General features: G+C 34.0%; 2 protein-coding genes across 3 annotated transcripts; both read left to right on the top strand.

Annotated features, from left to right (window-relative positions):
• The first annotated feature begins 22 nt into the window (after positions 1 to 22).
• LOC123678456 (DNA excision repair protein ERCC-6-like) lies at positions 23 to 13,479 on the top strand. Of its 2 annotated transcripts, XR_006747254.1 has the most exons (11): positions 23 to 643; positions 2,226 to 2,484; positions 2,533 to 2,685; positions 3,599 to 3,726; positions 3,806 to 4,161; positions 5,608 to 5,781; positions 6,688 to 6,843; positions 6,902 to 7,144; positions 9,828 to 10,848; positions 11,724 to 11,999; positions 13,205 to 13,323. XR_006747254.1 is itself a non-coding variant. In XM_045615493.1 (10 exons), the coding sequence occupies exons 1-10, from the start codon at positions 196 to 198 to the stop codon at positions 13,348 to 13,350; spliced, it is 3,084 nt and encodes a 1,027-aa protein (XP_045471449.1). In that variant the 5' UTR covers positions 23 to 195; the 3' UTR covers positions 13,351 to 13,479. The 2 variants fall into 2 exon arrangements, 1 of the variants encoding a protein (XP_045471449.1); XM_045615493.1 differs by lacking the exon at positions 11,724 to 11,999 and having other exon boundaries at positions 13,205 to 13,479.
• A 1,146-nt stretch (positions 13,480 to 14,625) lies between these two features.
• Positions 14,626 to 20,935, top strand: LOC123678447 (zinc finger protein 2 homolog). The gene is made up of 9 exons (XM_045615481.1): positions 14,626 to 14,819; positions 14,967 to 15,288; positions 15,350 to 15,617; positions 15,689 to 15,805; positions 16,003 to 16,287; positions 16,705 to 16,864; positions 16,991 to 17,205; positions 18,397 to 18,613; positions 20,127 to 20,935. Exons 2-9 carry the CDS (start codon positions 15,050 to 15,052, stop codon positions 20,705 to 20,707), a joined length of 2,082 nt encoding a protein of 693 aa, XP_045471437.1. The 5' UTR covers positions 14,626 to 14,819; positions 14,967 to 15,049; the 3' UTR covers positions 20,708 to 20,935.
• Positions 20,936 to 21,154: the final 219 nt, after the last annotated feature.

Genomic DNA, 21,154 nt, shown 5'->3' with positions numbered 1-21,154 from the left:
CTATGGTTAAACTCAATACAAAGGTTAGAAATTAGAATTCATCTTCTGTCAAAAATAAAAATAAACACTTTCAGGATTTTTTACATATTCTATACTAAAATTTTTCCAATTTTTAGTGCTCAACGATAAGGAATCTTTTCATTCCTTTCCTATTTATCTCTATTCATAAAACGTGATCATTTTGGGACTACTTAAATGTCTACTGAAGAAAGACAACCCTTGCAAAGAACTGAAGAATTGTTGGGTTCAGAAGGGATTTTTGTTTGGAGTGCTCTACAAGAATCATTAGAAAATCAAGCTTTGAACGAGCTTAATGAATTTGTTAAAGAAACATCCAAAACTGTAGAGAACAATTTTGAAGGAAATGAACCCAAATCAAATGACACTACAATTATTGAAAATTATATCAGAAAACAAGAAGAACTGAGAAAAATACAAATCGAAACAAAAAAAACAAAGACTGCCAAATTCAAGCAAGAATCGAGTTTACAGAATAATTCGTATACAAGAAAAAAAAGAAAAATTTCAGACTGCAAAGAAACAAGAAACAAAAAAGCTAGATTACCTGCTGGAAAGGACAATATCAAACAATCTACAGTAGAAAATGATAGTTCTTGTAGTGAATATATACCATCAGAGGAAGGTACAAATTTGTAGATTTCCTCAAAATGAAATTCCTAATCCTAATTTGTTCTCAATAGCATTACACTGCTGAATAATTCCTTTAAAAATCCTTATACTATTGAAAATGTTATATTTTCATTCAGTTTTTTATTTGATCCCTTAATATTTATGGTAGGTTTATGCACCGTTCTTAAAGACTAAGACTAAACCTAAGAACTAAGAATTGAACGCTAACAAATCCATGAGGGCGTTTATGCATTTTACCTAAGGACTAATAACTAACACTATGACTAGAAAGTTGACCAACTTTCAACTAAAAAGTTAGCTCTTAGTTAATAATGATTTTCACATGCGCCGCATAGAATTTAATTATTAACGAGTACCAGTTTCTATCATTTTATATTCTGTGATTGTGTTTATCAATGAAAAGTATTTGGTGTATCTGAAAAAAATTAAATTTAATTTTTTCACAATCAATTTCAATTTCAAACATCAAAAACGCCACTGAATTTTTAGGTTTAGTTCTTAGTTCTTAGGAACGGCGCATAAACCCACCATTAGAATTCAAAATTAAGTGATCCTCAAGCTTCTACTAAATTTGATGCATTTAGATCCTTTGGTTCTCAAAGTTTTGGTCTGGGTGAAAAGGACAAAAACTTTTTTCATTCTGTTAGATTCTACACTATATACGAGGGTGAATCAAATATAAACGAGACTTTTCTCCTGTCAGGCACGATAGTGGAGGGAGAACGTTCCCGCTTTGTTTGTTGTTGGGTAGGTTTGTCAGGAGTAGGGAAAACATGTGGGCTTACCAACCAGCACGACCCTCTCAGTGTACACCATGACGATTTCGGTAGTAATCAAGTTCTTCAGGTGTGTGGGCATCTTCTTGCGCGATTTCAGGAGCAAGAAGACCAATTTCTCACTCACATTATCGCCTGTGATGAAACATGGGTGTACCTCTACACCCCAGAGTCTAAGCAAGCGAGTATGGAGTGGAGAAAACAAGGAGAACCTGGACCGGTGAATGCCAAGTCACGTTTGTTGGCAGACATGGTTTTGGCTACCGTTTTTTTTTTGACCAGTGTGGATTGCTATATCTCGATTTTTTGCACGAGCACAGGACAATTAATGCGGGGTACTACCGCGACGTTTTGAGTGAGATCCGACTTGCATATCGCAGCAAAAAACGAGACCTATCGATCAGGGAAGTGGTTCTTCTCTATGACAATGCTCGCCCCCTTACAGCAGCCTTGACTAGGGAAAAATTGCCTCTCGAGGAAGCTTTAGCAGGCCAAAGATTCGATAGTGAGGCGTTTGAAATAAAAATAAATATAAAAAAAAGTCTCGTTTATATTTGATTCACCCTCGTATAATGTATATTATGAAATTAAAGATATATTGTAGTCTTAATGATAGGTATAAGATCAAATTGAAGATTAACAAATGGTAATCTTGCCAGCTGAAAATAATGGGTTAATAATTCCCATAGACTACAGTTTGAATGGTCTTTTATTTGATTACCTTCAATGGATTCAATGCATATCACTCATTACACTGAGCTATATACCTAATACTAATAATCTGAATTTTATTTATAGATTCAGATTATGCATGTGATTTTGACATTAGAGCTCATAAGTCTGTGAAAAAACACAGAAATCAACAAATCAATAAAATTGAAATAATTAAAGATGATGGATTATTAGAGGACTATAATAATAGACTGGATCTTTATTATGAACATTTACAAAAGGAAAATGAGTTGAAAAGTATCACAAACTCAGAAAAGATTTTATCTGATGTTAAATTAGAATGTGGGTTGAAGGTTCCCGAAAGATATTGGAACAAATTATATAAGTAAGTATATTGATCTGTAAAAACTAGTTTATTTACACTTTTTTTAAGGTATCAACAAGTAGGAGTTAAATGGTTGTGGTCACTGCATCAGAAATCCTCAGGAGGATTGCTTGGGGACGAAATGGGGTTGGGAAAAACAGTTCAAATTATTTCATTTTTGTATGCATTGGATTATAGTCGCATTCATACACCCTTCGGAAAGTGAGTATAAATGTTTTAAAATTTATTATGTTCAACCAATATGACATGCATTTGATAAAACCAAATCAAAACAATGTGATTTGTTCATTTGAATATTCCTCAGAGTAATGAACATAGATAGAGGGAGCATATGTCATTTTCAGTAAGCAAATTTTGTCTCCAACATGAACTATCAAATTTGACATAAAGGGTGCGGAAATGAAAACATATCAGTGATACGATATTTCACTCAATTCCATAGACATATACTGCTCCACAAAAGTTAAAGAAGTTCAGAGCTTCTGAGACTGTTTCAAAAGTTTCCATTTTTTTTTTTCAAAAATTTTTTAAATATGATAGATCTAACCATAGACGTATCAAATTAGGATAATAAGTCTATGGATCTAACTGTTCATTCACTCATCGAAATTATTTTTTTGTCCATTCCTTTATGAGTTTCACAGTTTCAGTTGAAAATTTATTTTTAGTATTTGTAGAACAAAATCAGTTCACTCCAAAAATTGAAAGAATGAAGTTCAGTAAAGGGTATGGCCTTTTTGAACATCAACCATAGCTCGACAACGGGTTTGCACAAGTTTCGATCAAATTGTTGACGCAGCCTCAATCAATTTCTCTCTAAAGTGGTGGTAGAAGCCGTCTGAGCTCTTGAAGCATATGAGGAGGTTTGATGAAGCCACAGCAATTTTGAGTGATATTTTGTCACCAGAAATAAAGCCGCGACTGGACGTTCAAGGCCTACTTCGATGTTAATAATTCCTGAATTTCAGCTGGAAGCTTCAAATGGTTATTATTCTTCATATACATGCAAAATCTCAACTCGAACTTCGGACACCTTCTATAATTCATAACAAAATTTAACCATCAATTTATTTAGTTCGTGTGTACTATATCCTACAGTCTGAATTGATTTCAGCTTTGTTGGTAAAGGACCAACAATAATTGTTTGTCCGGCAACTGTAATACATCAATGGGTTCAACATTTTCATCAGTGGGCACCTGAATTTAGAGTGGCTGTTTTACATCAGTCTGGTAGATTCCAAGGTAAAATTTTATATGATTTAATATTCTAAACATTTATTCTATCGATTATGTACTGTAATTATTTAAAAATAATCTGCAGGTAACAAAGCTGTTCTCATAAAAGACGTAAATGAAAGTAATGGAATTCTTGTTACGACATATTTGGGAATACTGAAATATAAAGGAAATCTGGTGGATCATCATTGGCACTATCTTGTATTAGATGAGGGGCATAAAATTAGAAATGCAACAGCGAAAATAACTGTAGCTGTCAAACAAATAAAAACACCTCATCGAATTTTGTTGAGTGGTAGTCCCATGCAAAATAATTTACAAGAATTGTGGAGTCTTTTTGATTTCACAAATCCTGGAGTCCTGGGTACACTCAACACTTTCACAGAATATTTCAGTAATCCCATTATACAAGGAGGTTTTGCAAATGCATCACCCATGCAGGTAAGTTTCAAACAGTTGCTAGATAGGGTCTTTTTTGCTTTGGACTAATATTCTGCTGCTGATTGGAAGTGATTCACTCACAGCCACGAACACCTACTTGCACCATTACCGGGTTAAGGAAAACCAGATTAAATAATGTGTTTTCCATCAAGAGGTTTCATTTTGAATAGACCTCTATCTGGGCTGCTGTCATCTTTGAAGCTGACATTTGACAAGTAAAAACTACGACATTACTAAAAATAAAACGATACACGCTTCAACAACGTATTGAAATTATTAAAATACACTACAAAATGGTGACAATTTTGCAGTCACAGTTTGCAAAACTAATGCACTTTTGGGTCGTCGTGAATCATCTTTTGGGGCGGCCATAGTGAAACTGGTGGAATGATTCGAGCTTTTGGAATGTGAAGAATCGAAACCATGTGCTTGTTGTTGCTGTAGCCCTTAGTGGTGACGAAATTCCAGGTGATTGCTTTCAGATTAAAAATGGAAACGATTAAGAATATAACAAGAATTAGAACTTAAAATTTTTGTATACACAGAACGGACAGAACACAAATATATTATAGATTATAAAAGTAGAGTTCTATTTAAAGCGGAAAATGATTAATCTCTTTTGAGTGATTAGTGCAATCTATTCAACGTGTGGTGCAACTGAAATGAAAGATTTAACTCGAGTTAAAAAATAGTCTTAGATTAAATTGTTTGGTGCACTGAGCGGTCAGTTGTTGCTTTTGATCGATTGTGAGCTTGCCCGTCACTCATTTTGCACACAGCTTTTTCATGTACAAATATTCGTGAATGATATGATGTACACGTTCAGATGATATCTTCACAATATCTGCTTTCTTGATCAACTTCACTTGACTTATGGTCATCCAAAATTATTTTGTGAACTTTTTTGATTTTTTCGTCGGTGACAGCCTCTATTGGGTATCCACTGCGTTCGCCGTCTTCGGTGCTCATTTCACCACGTTTAAACTTAGCATACCAATCAATGATGGTTGATTTTCTTGGTGCAGACCCCGGAACCTCTTCATCAAGCCAAGATTTTGCTTGAACTGATAAAATATTGCTTTTTGAAGACAAAAAATACTTTTTGTCTTCAAAAAGCAATATTTTATCAGCACACGATATTTTTTTATTCCATATTTTTTCAAATAACAAAAGTAGCTACATCTCACAAACTAATAATCGAATTGCTATCAAATTTTGACACCTATCGTTTGAAGGTTGGTACTAACAATAATTCATATGGATTTAATACTAGCACCGCCATCTGGGCATCAGACCGGAGACTTTTCAATTGGCCTAATACTTCCATCAAAATAATTAAATTTCTGAGTATTATTACAGAACTGTGATTTATTTTGTGATTTAAGGAAGTCCAAAGGATTCCGAACAGTGTGAATTTCCAAGTTAATTTTTATTCTTACATTACAGGAAGCTACTGCCCTATCAGTGGCAACTGCACTGAAAAACTTAATATCGCCATTTCTATTGAGAAGAAATAAAGTTGAAGTGCAAGATGATATTGAACTTCCCAACAAGAGTGAACAAGTTCTGTTTTGTTCTTTGAGTGATCATCAAAGGATGCTCTATAAAGATTTTTTAATGGTAAGAATCTAGTCATCTTATTTCAGAGAATAAGTATTTGCATGAATTTTGTTCAAACATTGATTTTTATAATGCATTAATCCTCCGAACAGAAGGATCTGATCTATGAATTTAAAAATTTTGAAATAAAGGTATGGAATTTGAAAAAAACTATTTCTCTAATTCTAATTCTAATTGGCACTCCGAACTTTCCGCTACGGCTTTATCTGTCAATTCATCAAATCAGTTCTGCCAAGCAACATTTTTCAATGCAAAAATCACTAAATTATATTTATGGAAATATTTCATTAATTTCAATGAAAATGCCATGAATTAGAGAAAATAATGTATAATACTCGTACAGAAGGCTCATTCTACCACTCGTTCATTCCAAAACTCGCCACTTCGTGGCTCGTTTTTGAATTTTGAACTCGTGGAAGAATATCAATGCCTTCTGCACTTGTATTATAAGTAACTATTCTAAACGCTATCTATAAAACAATTTTTAGTAAAATTAAAATACCAAATATAAATTAGTTTACGAATTCACGGAAGACAACCAAGTGTTTAATTGAATTACTTTACTACTAGCGCAGCTTTGGAGCTGCAGTCCCCCAAAAATACCAACAATTCAGAGAAGGTTTGTCAATGGAAGTAATATTATGTCTCTAATGGATTTTCATTTATTATTTATAACCTAGCATTCCGTGGGGGTTACTTCTCAAAGATATCGATAAAATTCTAATTGTATTGCCACCTGGCAGTAGTTCAGTAGTTGAACACCATGATAGAAAGAAATATTATTATTTCTTCAAAATTTGTGATTGAGTAACAGATTTCTCAATCTTGCTTTGGAAAAGTTCTCATTTCTATGTTACAAGAACTCTCTAGTATTTCAATGTGTTGATGATTTTATTGTAATTTTAGAGCGAGCATATATCTGACATTCTCGGCAGAGGAACAAAAAATTGGATCGGAGATAAATATGCGAGAGCAAAAATTTTTACTGCTATTGTTTCTTTACGAAAAATTTGCAATCACCCTGATATATTCATCTATGATGGGGAGGAATCAAGTGATGAGGTTTGTATAGAAGTTCCTTCACGTACGACCAGATGATTAACTATATTTTTTTCGACAGACTCTCATTGATAAAGAGGAAAATAAAATAGGATTCTATAAAAAATCAGGAAAAATGATTGTAGTGTCAGCTCTCCTAAAAATATGGAAGAAACAAAAACATCGGGTACTATTATTTTCTCAAGGGAGAGCTATGATCAAAATTTTTGAACAGTTCCTACATGAGGAAGATTATAAGTTCTTGAAGATGGATGGTTCCACACCAATCAGCTCAAGACAAAAATTAATAAATAAGTTTAATGAAGTGAGTACATATCATGACAGTTCACTAATTTCTATTGGTTCTCAGTCCGAGAACATACAATACAATATTTTCTTATACATACAAGTTAAATATCATCACTGTCATCCTTCTTCTATGTCTTTTAAAATTATCTTTTTCGATTTTACGGCACCAAATAAGGGGAAAGGAAGAAATCTGACTGGTTCAAATGTCTGTAACATCAGTTTGTCTCAATATGTTTGTGCAAATTGTCTACCTTCGGTAGCACAGTGGAAATAATAATAAGTAACTCTGCAGACATCAGCCGAGGAGACTGCTCTCATCCGCCTTATTGTATATATGGCCGTAGACAACCTTCTTGATAATTCAGACATATAGGGTTTCCATGAGAGATTTCTGTCGAATATTATACCTAGTAGTTTAATCTGTTCTGCATCGTGATCCTCGTGGCCTCCGAATCTCAGAATCTTGGTTTTATTTATATTTAATTTCAAATCATTTGCAGAAAACCATCCCTGTGCAGCCAGCATAGACATTGAAGACGCATCTCTCAGTAACTCCACAGAATCGGCTCTGTTGAACAAATTCGTTTCATCAGCATAGCGTACAGTCGCACTGACAGGGACATTCAGAGGGAGATCGTTTGTGTATATATTAAATAATACGGGTCCCAAAATTGAGCCCTGTGGAACCCCACGCTCTGTAGTATAGGTAGTTTTTTCACCCTTCCAGTCAACAATATTCATTCTTCCCTGAAAGAAATGACTGAAAGATAGAGAGTGTTGTGCCACGAATTCCATAATACTCCATCTTGTTCAGTAGGAACTTCCCCCACCACACTGTCAAATGCCCTCGAGAGGTCACAACTCAGCACTTCGCATTGATCTTTATCATCTAGGGCCGTTGTTATTGATTCTAATAAGCTAGTCAATGCAGTAGTAGTCGATTTGCCAGAAGAAAAACCATGCTGATCCTCACTTAGGACATTTTTACTCTTTAAAAATGCTATTAGCCTTCTCTTCAGGAGTTCTTCAAGGATTTTCGAGAAGACGGGCAGAATGGAAATGGGCCTGTAGTTGTCCGCATCATCGGCATCTCCTTTTTTGTGGAGTGGTACAACTCTGGCCATTTTTAAATTCTCTGGAAATATTCCCTGTTGCAGACACTGATTGAAAATTTTACTCATAACATCTGCCACATATGGAAAAATCCTTTTCAATAGTAAGGTGTTCATGCCATAAATGTCTTGCGTTAATTTTCCCTTGAGACCTTTCACAATACTCTGGAGTTCAGACACGTCAGTTGGAAAAATGACCCAGTTGATGGTTTCCGCTGAGTCAATGGCTGATTTCAAGGTTTTACTTTCATTCGACTCCATATATTTCTTTCTATGCGTGTTATTCGAACAGTATTTGATTTCTATCTCAGGAAATGAAGCGCTAAAGCACCGTTGAAAGGCCTCATAAAATTTATTGTAACTCCTCTCAGCCTCAGTATTCATCGTAATATCCCACTGAGTCGCCGCAATTTGATTTTCGAACCTTGACATATTTTCGTCATTGATGAGGAATTTTGTTTTTTTGACATCGTTCTTCTGAAGTGCAGATGTTATCAGTTTTAATTCCTGGACCCGGTGATCTGATAAATGCACATTCAGTGTTTCGGTACCTACTATAAGAAAATGACTCTGTGTTGAGAAAGATGTTATCTATGCAGGTCTGAGATCTCCTCGTCACGCGACTAGGCTCACTGAACACTGGATTTAGGCCATACGATTCCAACAGGTCAACCAGATTGTCCTTGTCACTGCTTGGTTTGATAAAGTCAACGTTAAAATCGCCTGTTATTATTATTTCATATAATTTATTACTATTCAACCTGTCTAGTACTTCACCTAGCGCTGTCAAAAATACCTGAACATTTCCTGCTGGAGGTCTATAAACGGATAATAGAACTAATTTTTCATTCGGTATTCTCACTGCCGCCATTTCAATATGATTCTCCACTGACATCTCTCTGATAAAAGGAATTCGGGAAAATTTAATATTATCTCTTAAAATCACAGCGGCCTATCATTACATTTGAAATTTCAGAGTAAAATGAACAAAACAATGAACTTCTGACTTAGCGCCCCCTATCGAAAGCAGCAAAAACAAATTTATCATGAGTATATTTTGTCCTCAATCAGCAAGATATTGTCTTTCAGACGAGATCTAATTTGCTCAAAAATGTTGAGCCAAACTGAAGTTACAGGCATTTCAACCAGTCAGATTTCTCCCTTTCACCTACCCTTATTTGATATCGTAAAATCGAAAGTGACAATTCAAAAAAATAGAGAATTTCACAAGGATCACAGTGATGATATTTTTTCGTCCACTTCATATGAAACATTTTCGAGTAAAATTCCTTTTTCTACTCGACGATAGCTATAACGCCCCCTATCGGTAGAGGTAAGAACTTCAAAAGAATTTCCAGTTTGTTTTCTTGTACACTCTAGTGTTAAAAATTTTTACCGCAAGTCTCTACGATGAGTGGATCCTGAGATATAGCCGCTTACCTCGCTTATTTGCCCACCCTGTACATAATGGAATGTTATGTTTATTTTTTATGATTATAATTATTATTATTTGTTCAGTTTATAGGATGTACAATTAAAGTCTTCTTCATTGCAAATATTTCAGCTTCTAACAGTTCATTTTTCTAGGATGAAACATATGATGTCTTCCTATTGACTACCAAAGTTGGTGGACTAGGTGTGAATCTCACAGGTGCTAATAGGGTTATTATTTATGATCCTGATTGGAATCCTGCTACAGATACACAGGCAAGGGAAAGGGCATGGAGAATTGGCCAAAACAAACAGGTCACCATATACAGATTGATCTCAGCTGGTACCATTGAAGAAAAAATTTATCAGCGTCAAATTTGGAAGCAACTGCTAAGTAATAAAATATTAGTAGATCCCAAAACTCATAGAGCGTTTAAGTCTTCTGATTTATTCGATTTATTTTCTTTACAAGAACCCATGGGTGATTCCAATCCAGAAACAACGAATATTTTTCACGATTCAAGGGTAAAAATACAAGAAAGACTATTGAAAAAAAGGAAAAAAGAACCACTGGATATGAGTAACAAAATTGTTTTTTCTGAAGATAAAAAAGAAAAAATGCAATTATTGGCCCAACAGCTAGCAAAAAATATTACAAAACTTGAAGGCAATAGAACTTCATATGAGAAACATTTGGAAGAGGAACGTTCTGAGAGGTTGAAAAAGAAAAAAGAACTACAGGATTTTTCTGCACCCGAACTTCTTGAGCTTAATCGTAAAAAAGGCGAGGCAACAGTTGATGATAATACCAATAAAATAGATGGTAGTGAAACATCTTGTAGTTTTTCTAAAGCTTTGGATATTGCTGAAACTAAAGCTGAGCTCCTCCATAAATTGATTGATGGAAAACTAGATATTAAAGTACTGGAGGATAAATTGAATAGGGAAAAAAAAGAAAGGGAAAAGAATGCAAGTGTAATAAAAAAACAAAAAAATGAAGTGGAAGGCAGAAAGAAGGGTGAAAAGAAAAAATTAATAATAGATGAAAGTGGTAAAATTGATGGGGAAACGGTAGAAGGATTAGTGAAAGTTGAGAAAAAAAAATTGAAACGGAATGATGCAAACCGAGATATAAAAGAAGACGACTTCATACTCAGCAAATTGTTTAATAAGAAAGGTAAGTTCATTCCATTCATTAAAACAATTTTTTAAATTAGAGTACAGCTAGAATATTCTATTGAAAAACACAGCAAACACATTTTGCACTGATGTTTCCACAACAATGTTCTCTTCAGAAACAAAAAAATTTTTGGTAACAACGGAAGATACAAAAATACTTAAGAGAAAAGATGAGCTACTCAGTTTTTAACTGCCATCAACAAACCCGGTCAGTAGAAAATAGAAAGCTATTCTAAGTAGGACGGATGGTAATTTATATTAGGTAAAATAGCGAGGGTAGTTAATTTTACCTTGTTATATTGTATTTTGAATTATAGTAATTTTTTGTTTCTGAAATTGAAAAATTCAATATTTACTTTTGTAGCAAATTTCATGCAATAAATTCCGAGAAATGTTTTTTATACAGAGCTTGTTGAATGGAAAGATTTTCAATATTTGATTGTTAGATTCTATGCAAAGATACCATTTAAAAATAATTGTATTCACTGAACTTCAACTGAAGTTTTTTCTTCCTTTCTAATTTGGTTGAATTTTTTCTCTTCAAATTCTTGCAAAAAAATGAAAAAAAAAGAGAAAGCGTATTATGGTTGTTATTCCAATTGTTAATAACATAAGCTTAAACTGTTTTCACATATTCAAAGTAGAAGAATGAGGGGATATTTTGCCTGAATTTTGGAAAACTTGTCGCAAGGTGTTTAAAATATCGTGTTAAAAAGAAAAATAAAGCATTGTCCACATTCCTGACAAGTTTTTATATTATATTGTGATCAGAGTTATTTAGGATTTTCTGAATTTGTCGTTCTCGTTACACCAAAATTGTAGAAGAAACTTGAGCCTTGGTACCAAGTTAAGTCGAATAATATATGCTTACAGCACGGAAGAGTATGCCGATATCATATTGATTTATGGTTATGCAAAAGAAACGCATGCGCGTCAGAGCGAGAATATCAAGAAAGATAAACACTTCGTCATACACCGCAAGACAAAGTTTTCAGAGAAGGTTTTTGAGGATTACGAGTAGCAGGTAATCCTGCTCCAGCAAAAGCTATTCGGCCACATGTAATAAATGTAGAGCAGAAAGAAGCTGTTATTTATTCTGTTACTGTCGATCCTTTCACTAGTACTAGGAGAATAGCATACATTTTGGATGTAAGTCAAAATTTTTGTGTGTTGAACCGTGAATCTCCTCACCCTCATCATCAACAAAAAATTCAAGCTTTCCAAATTGGAGATACCCAGCAACGACTAGAATTCTGTAATTGGTTATTGCGGCAGCAGGCCCAAAATAATGACTTTATTTCAAATGTTTTATGGTGCGACAAAGGGTTATTTACACAAGACCGAATGAATAATTTCTGTAATGAAAATGTCATGGTCATAACAACATCCTCGTGCGATCAGATAAAGTAATTTTCAACAAAGATTTAGAGAAAAGTTGGAAGGTTGAATGTTCAATGACAAATTGTTTGCAGAACATGTGTTCGATGAATGCATGAATGCAATTATGTACTTACAGACTTTTTTAAACAACCTCTCTTGGAGATGAAGCGTTAAACACTGTTGTAATTACATGACCTTTTTCATGGCTAAGTTTATTGGTCAGCTAATAACTAACCCTGTGTATCGATTGATAAACAGTGATTTTCTAGTGCAGGTGGAAAAAAGATGAATTAACCGTAAAATATCTGATGTACTGTTTAAGAAAAAAAATCATTACTTTACAATATATAGAAAACAATTCAGAGAAAATGAAAATGCAGAAAAGCCAAGAGAATTTTTATTATTCTATTAACTACATGCATTCTAATCTGATTCGTATTTGATTTTTTTACCAACAATATTATGGTTTAACAGGCATATAACGAGCGTTCATTTAAATTCGTGATCAAGAATGCTGTGGAGAAATTAGAGTTGATTTTCTGTGACTACGAGTAGCGGTAAGGTACAAGCTAAACGCTAGTCACAGAAAATCAACTCTAATTTCTCCACAGCACTCTTGACCACGAATTTTAATGAACGCCCGTTATTTTTATTTTCTGTTCAACAAATTTGGGACCAACTTTCTTGGATCTTCTCGAACAAATATGCAGACATCCTACCAGATGATTTTAAATAATATATAAATTTCATTTGTTACGTTTTCAATTTGCTATTATACCGGATATACAGTCAAAATGATACAGAATGCATTCTCATATGATAGTCTGATCTAAAACCTTGTCAAGACATCTAAGATGAAGATGTTTCATGTAGGCAAGAATTTCTTCAACGACTCCAAATGTTATTGAAAACGATTCACCACCATTATCGAATTATACTGAATATTACTTTTTATTACTATTATTACATTTTAGGAGTATCTGGAGCCTTAGAACACGATTCAGTTATGAAGGGACATGTTAGGAAGAATAACTTGAGAATTTCCATGACAGCTAATTTGGAAGCTGAAAAAGCCATTCAGGCTATCACAAAATCAAGACTCCAAAAATGGCAATGGTGAAGTCATTTATTAATTCTTGAAAAAAAATTGTCCATTATTAATTTGTTATCAGTGGATAAAAAACGAAAAAGTAATAAGTGATTGACTTTTTGTGATACAAATTTTTCTTTTAAATTAATATATTTTTTTGATGTATTGCTTACTCTTCCCATTCCAGATTATAAGTATACAGTGTGATAAGAACATATTTATTTTCCTCGAATCCTTCCTGGAGACCTACTGAAATTTTTCAGTTTTTATTTTCAATTGCCCAAGTTTTGATGATAAATAATTTTGCTGCCTAGCATCATCGACTGCGTGGTTTTCGCTTTCCTTCCGTTACCTTGGACATTTATTATTCTATTCTATATTTATACTAGCTGACCACAATTTAGGGACAGACTGTATGTACAGAGTTTAATAGCAAGGATTGTTACTCTCAAAGAACAAATATTTAAAAAACTTTGCACAGCTACCAAGCTTAGTATGAATGCTAACTTTCATTTACATACACCATCACAGTTTATAGTTCAAATTTTACTATCAAAGTTACTACTATTTATTATTTGTGTATAAAATCAAATATTCATTGGAGAATAAAGGATTAACTTGTGTTGCCTATGCATTGTAAGGGGAAAAATAACTCAATGATCTTAATAATTCTTAACGAACAATTAATTATTTGAGATAGCTAAATTAAGAAAATAAATAAGAACACAACTAACATATGCCTGATGATCTCAAAAACAAATTATCATCGTAAACATTAATTTAAAACGAAACAGTATAAATCCATAAGTAGCACAGATAAGCGCGCATCCTTTTCCTAATGGATTAGTGTACCAAATTGAGCTAGCCCTATACGAAACGGAAAAATGCTTCGCACGTTGTCAGGCAACCCAAAATACGTCCTTCGAAGTGTCAAATTATACTCTACGATTGTTCGCTCGAACGGAGGAAAAAGGAAATCCTATTTTTCTTTTTCGTACGATTTTTTCGAAAATATTTTGTTGTAAAAACCTCATGACAGTAATGTACACAACAAAAAAATAATTATCCAATTTGGTGCCGTTGTTTGACACTTAATCCATATCCATAGATCATCAAGATGAACAACAAATAAATAAATAAATTTTTTATAACGAGCGTTCATTTAAATTCGTGGTCAAGAGTGCAAAACGCCATAAACCTTACTACCATAGAAACTTAGATATTTATATAAAGAAGAGGAACAATTATATACTCTATGAAAATCCACCCCTTACAAATCTAGTATAGACTTCCATTGATCTCCATGTTTTATGCTCTAAAGTAATCTCGGTTGTCTGCATACAAGTCATCAGGGGCGTTGTTTTCATTTCGTAATGAGTTAAAATAAAACAGTTTTTTTCTCAAAAGTCATCGGCAAATATCTTCTTCAAGAAGTGTATTTAATATTAATTCGATATTTTATAGAAAAAATTTGTTCACTGGTGGAATAACCTATGTAGGTACGTCTAATAACCTCAATTACTTTCTAATCCAAACGGTAGTGGATGTGCTTACGTAGTGCAACTAAAGTCACATAGTTTTTGTTTCTTATTGGCGCAAACTGATAATAAGTTAGGCAATCCAAAATTTACGAACGAATATTTTAGGTACATACTATAATTTTTTCTCAACAAACCGCGAAATTCGTATTTTGAATTTAAATTTACCATAAGGACAGTAACTTGCAAAAATGGAAGATGAAAATGAAGAAAAAAATCTTAATGTGAAATCGGAAGTAGAAGCTGATACCGAAGCTGACCTTAGTGATGAAGAAAATTGTGAACTAGATACTGTAGAACTTAAGAATGTAATGATGGAAACTGAAGAACTATCGAATGCTGTTATTATTGGTGAATATGATGAGGATAATTCAGATCAGAACCTTATCATTGATAATGAGCAACAAATAGTTAGGACATATATAGTAAGGTCTGTACTTCATGTCTCTACCTAAATAAATAATTAACAATTCAATCTTTCTTATTTGAAGGCAAAACTTCGATTCTTCAGATACTATTGAAGAGTATTTTATTGAATCGGAGGAATCTGGTAGTCATCATGAAGTCGATGAAGTTGTTATTGAACAATATATGGAGGCAATAAAAACAACCGATTCTCTAGAAACTGAAACAGAAGGAGAGGAGAAAATATGCAATGAAATTGAAGAGGATCCTGATTTTGAAGCAACACATCAAAATTCTCAGAAGTCTAATGACTTTGAATGTAATACATGTAATAGATCATTCAAAACTGCTATAGTGAGTATATTTTTCTCAATCTTCAATTTTATTGTGGAGTATTGGTTTTATCAATTTTTTTTTCCCTCTAGGGACTCAAGAGACATACAGTTTTAAGTCATCCAAGTACAGATGTTTGTGAAGACGATCCTTTAACTCTCCAGATTTGTGCTTGTTGTGGAGATCCACTTGATTCTAATACACATACTGTGAGTGTGAGATAGTAAAATGAACAGAAAATATTCTCTAGAATCGCATATTTAGATTTCAGTACATCAATTTTTATAATTTCATGGAGGCAAAGTATTTTGAATTGGATGTGTTTACTATTAAGATTATTTGGAATAAGGCTGATGGAAATATGTTTTTTATACTTTGATAAACACGAATTATAATTTTTTCACAGGTTGGCGATTATCAATGTACAATATGTTCTAAATTATTCATCCAAAAGAGTATTCTTGATCGTCATACAAGCTTGGAACATCCCAAAGGAGATAATTATAAATGTTCAGAATGCAAATTTATCTGCAGTAGAAAAGTGGACTTTGAGCACCATTTGCAGACACATAGTTTCAAAATGGTCAAGTGCATTTGCAACAAAGAATTCACTAGAAAGTACCACTTAGAGCGTCATTTGCAAATATCAGGGTGTGGAGGCAGCAAAGCAGACCCAATGTTCAAATGTGAGGTAAGAATAAATGTTTTTTGGAAGTTTTTTAGAATATCCTGTTCTTCTCGATCGAAATATTCGAATCTGAAATTTTCAAGTCTCTAGTACATTTCGTTAAAGAGCTATCGTTTACACCTCAGACAGCCTACCAGATGGAAGAATTGATTTTTTCTCGAATTCCTCACCATTGAGTGGACCCAATTTTTTGAGACATCTCTCGATTCATAATTCGAAAATTACAGAAATAAGAGTAAAATGATAACCTTCTGTTTCCCTGAATCAAGCGTGCAAAGAGATCACAATTAAAGCATATGGAATTCAAGTTTTCTGTAAACTAATAATTCAGTTGGTTACCATGCGAAAGCTTTTGATCAGAAATTTTGTTTGCTTATCAAATAATCATGTCATAATCAATTTTTCTTTTCATGATCTTAGGTTTGCTCTAAGGAGTTCTATAGAAAAGATAACTTCAGGGTACATTTGAAAACTCATTCTACAGGTATTAAGAAAGAAAAATCAGCCAGACAATGTCAATTCTGTAATAAAGAATTCTCATCAGTAGGATTACTAACTGTACATGTGAGAACTCACACTGGTAAGAATTTTTTTTTTTTATTATATCCGTTCGAGGATGTTAATTTTAAACTTCCAATATTCAGTTTACTCAACATCAACAACATCAAAACAATATTTGCATCAATATTTATTGAAAATTTCATAGGTGAAAAACCTTATGCATGTGAACAATGCGATAAAAGATTTCCTTCGACTGGAGCCTTGAAAAAACACGTGAGGGTCCATACTGGGGAGAAGCCTTATGTATGTAAATTTTGTTCGAATCGTTTCGCTGCAAAGGAAACTTTGAATAGGCATATTCGAGTTCACACAGGGGAGAAGCCACATTCTTGCAAGTTTTGTGGAAAGAGTTTTATTCAGGTAAGTTGAAAATCACTGGTTCAACGTTTTTGTTTTTTGGAATATCAAGAATTTAAGAAGATAATCTTATCTAAAGTACTACTGAACAAAAACTTCCAATGGGTTTTGCGCAAACTCATTCTTTGTTCATGAAAAATTAGCCTTCCACTGTACGTTATTTTACGCATGAGCTACCTGAACCCTATATTCGAAGTAGCTAGAATTACTATGGAATTATGTATATCTCAGCCCGGATATCTATACTCAATTCCATCCAAATCGGACTACAGAACGAGAAATATTGAGGTCCCGGCAATTTCATATTTGTACATGCTGAAAGCGCACTCTATATCTGGAAGAGCTTAAACCAAGTAATGTAAGTCCATGTAACGACAATTTAAGCATACGCATAGCCCACTGGACAGGTTACACTTATTTTAAGTAGTTATCAGAGTAGTCGTGACCAATCAGAAGCCTGTTCCAATCATGTGAAGCGTCTAATGTTTCCCTGCTTCCTAGCAGCTAATTTTTTCCAATTCCAATTTAATAATAAATGAAAGAAACGACATTCTGCATAAACTGAAATCATTTACTCTTAGCTCAAAGCTGATTCAGATTTAAAACTATGAATGTAATAGATTTCAGCTATTCTAAATATAGGGTACGCGATGAGCATTTTAGCTACTTCGAATATACTCGTTGCACTAAATTAGAACCCTTAGGCAGATAATAGCGTAGCAAGACCGAAAATAATACTGCTAATGATCTGATAACAAGTAGATAACTAACAGAAATGTTAGACCAGGGTTGCCATGTTGCCTCAGTGAAAATACCCCAAATTATACCAAAAATTCTTCCAAAATCATGATATTTCTCGAAAAATCCCCCAAATTCTCATTAATTGATTTGTAACATTACTGAACGTCAATTAATATAATAATACAAAAAATATAATGAAATAAATGTTCTAATACTTTTAAATGAAAAAATAAACACGAAAAATGGCTATTAGACCATGGCATAGTGAACCAATCGATCATTGAACCATTTTAAATCCCGCGACTTGGCTTTCCTTATCTATCATTGGTTGAAATTCAAACATCTTTATCCTTTCACTCGTGATTACTTACCTTTGAATATTCTAACCAACTGTCGTATCTGATGAATTAATAAATAAATTGCGTGTTGACATTCATTGTTTAATTTTTTTAGGCTGCTCAGTTGAGAGCACATATATTTCATCATACAGGCGAAAACGCTTACATATGCCAATATTGTAATAGAGGTTTCAATAGGAAACTGAGGCTTACCACCCACATAAAATACATGCACGAAGGAGCTGAACCCCTACATTGCAAGGATTGTGATAAGACATTCTTCAGAAAGGAAGACCTTTCTAGGCACACTATACAGCATACAGGAGAAAGACGTAAGTCATTTAACCAAACTTGTACAGAGTACCCCAGTGTATGTGTAATAAACTGATTAGTTAGATAATACCGATGAAACTAAGAATATATTTCCCGCAAATATTCTTTCAACACAGGTATTTAAATTTGAAAAAACCAACTCGTTTTTCTGCATTCGAAAATGGCTGAAGATATTTCTAAACAACCATACTGCTTGTTGAAAGTGAACTTCCAATGTTTCTTGCATTTTAACACATTTTCAATGGCGTAGATAGAAAGGATATTTGATACTACGACATTTCCAACTTGAAAGCCGCTGAAAATTTCACAAATTTTTTGACGGAATTGAAATTCCGTTATTATTGTTTTTGATAGAGTCGCCAATTATTTCAGATACTCCGAAAAGTCTTAATTCTCTAATTCTGCCATACTTTGTAGTACAAAATCGGCCGGGAATATCTCAGTTACACAGATTTCATTAATATATGTTGATACTCGGAACTCTTTTATCACAGAAGGCTCATTCTAACACTAGTTCATTATGGACACGACAAAAAGTTGTCAAAACAGACATGAAAAAGGTCAGGTGCAATATAGGGTTCTACCTCAGCGATGCCAATCCTAACTGAACTAAGGCATTGTGGCCCAATCTTTCTGTGTTATATGGTTTAGTATAAGCCGAGATAATGGCTGTTTATGTATGCGCCCAGGAGTGTCTCAAAATGAACCTCAAAGGGGCGCATATCTACATCACCACGGACAGCCAAGCCACCCTGAGATCCCTGGAATCGTGCTGTCAGGGGTCTCTGCTGACTTGGGAGTGCCGTAACACCATAAAGCAACTGGCCAGAGGAAATAAGGTGACTCTACTATGGGTACCAGGGCACTGTGGGGTTGAAGGAAATGAGAGAGCGGACGAGCTTCCAAAAAGTGCATCAAGGTTAAGACCTGCTGGACCTGAGCCTTTCTGTGGGATAGGAAAAGACCAATACAAAGCTGCGGTCCAGCTATGGGAGTTGAACAGTAGGACAATCCACTGGACTAACACTCCTAGACTTGCTCAGGCAAAGAAATTCGTGAAGATTTCACCTACTTACACCAGAAAACTCCTGAAGCTGTCACGAGCGGAGCTTCGGGTGATGGTAGGACTGCTGACGGGGCACTGTCGGTACAAACATCATTTGTACCGTATGGGTAAGTCAGCAGACGAGATTTGCAGGCTCTGTGGATCGGAAGTAGAAACTTCTGAACACTTGATATGCAAGTGTCCAGAGCTGGCTGGCCTAAGAACCATTCACATGGGCAAGCCGGTCCTGGATACCAGAGAGGTAATGGCCAAGGCCCCTAGGGAGGTTGTCAATTTTATTAACGTCGTTGACGACCTCCCTGGGTTTCTATGAATGAGTAGGGTAGTGAACAAAAGATCTGCATGGTCGCAGTTCCCGGAAGGCTCACCGAAGCAAAACGACCCCAGTTCAAATAATAATAATAATAATGGTTTAGTATGCTTAGTAATTTGATGTCTTATTTCAGCTTTTGTGTGTGAAATATGCGAGAAATCATTTGCTGTAAAATCATCCCTCAAACTTCACAAATTGACACACAATAAAGAAGTTCCCTGTACTTGTGAATATTGTGGCAGAGTTTTCATCAGACAAGATTGCTTAATGAGACATATGAGAGCTAGACATAGGGAGTTTTTGGAGGATATAATGATATCAGCTGAGAAGAAGAGATTGCAACAGCAACTTCTGGGTGCTATTTCAGAAGCAGCAGAACAGGATCAGAAAAGTATAGTTGAAAGCACTGTCTGGAACGAGTTCACACTAACAGAGTCGATAAAAGAATTATTGACCCTGTTGGTCGATGATGACTGTTTGAAAGAGCTTGGCTATCCTGATACACCAGTTGATAAAGTCCTTGGCGCTGTAATCAGAAGATGTGGACATGAGCCAGTTTCAGATAAAGACTTCGATTATATTGGAAGGTTGAGAGAAAATGCCAAATTGTTATTTACAGCCGTTATAGATGATGAAGCTGTAAAATCACTTTTAAATAATCAAACCGTTGATGAGGTTATATTGCATGTGTTGCGATTAGCTAATAAGACATAATATTAAGTTTTATTTGGTAATGTACTTTTATGCTTATTATTTTTTATCTTTATTAACTGTTAATTTTTATTGGGAATTAGTAAAGAAATATTATACTAAATTATAAATGACTGTTATTCTAACTGAATAATGAAGGGTGTAAATATTTTTTATTCAATAAAATAAATAAAATTTTATAGAAATATTTCTACATTAAAATAATGATAATAGCAGGTCTTTATTTTAATATTGCATGATATTAAAATAAGAACATTCAATTATTGTGGAAGCTGAAATAATCTTGTCCTTGGAATATTTTTAATAAGAGTTTGTATCATAAACTACTGATTACTAACTACAAATGAATAACATGAAATACAGTTAGGTTTCAACAAATAAAAATAGAATTTTTCTAATTGCAATTAATTTTTATTTATTGCTGACCCCTAAACAGTTATCTCATTGCTC

Source organism: Harmonia axyridis, chromosome 1, assembly GCF_914767665.1.
Source record: "Harmonia axyridis chromosome 1, icHarAxyr1.1, whole genome shotgun sequence".
Taxonomy (NCBI): domain Eukaryota; kingdom Metazoa; phylum Arthropoda; class Insecta; order Coleoptera; family Coccinellidae; genus Harmonia; species Harmonia axyridis.
Note: the sequence above shows the minus strand (reverse complement) of the source record. Positions and strands in the feature narration are given on the sequence as shown.

Bases quoted from the DNA above. Each gene is read 5' to 3' on its own strand.
- LOC123678456 (XM_045615493.1), top strand. From the start codon at position 196: ATGTCTACTGAAGAAAGACAACCCTTGCAAAGAACTGAAGAATTGTTG. The intron at 5,782-6,687 runs GTAAGAATCTAG...TTGTAATTTTAG, and splicing joins TCTATAAAGATTTTTTAATG to AGCGAGCATATATCTGACAT. The intron at 10,849-13,204 runs GTAAGTTCATTC...ATTACATTTTAG, and splicing joins CAAATTGTTTAATAAGAAAG to GAGTATCTGGAGCCTTAGAA.
- LOC123678447 (XM_045615481.1), top strand. From the start codon at position 15,050: ATGGAAGATGAAAATGAAGAAAAAAATCTTAATGTGAAATCGGAAGTA. The intron at 15,806-16,002 runs GTGAGTGTGAGA...ATTTTTTCACAG, and splicing joins TTGATTCTAATACACATACT to GTTGGCGATTATCAATGTAC. The intron at 16,288-16,704 runs GTAAGAATAAAT...TCATGATCTTAG, and splicing joins ACCCAATGTTCAAATGTGAG to GTTTGCTCTAAGGAGTTCTA.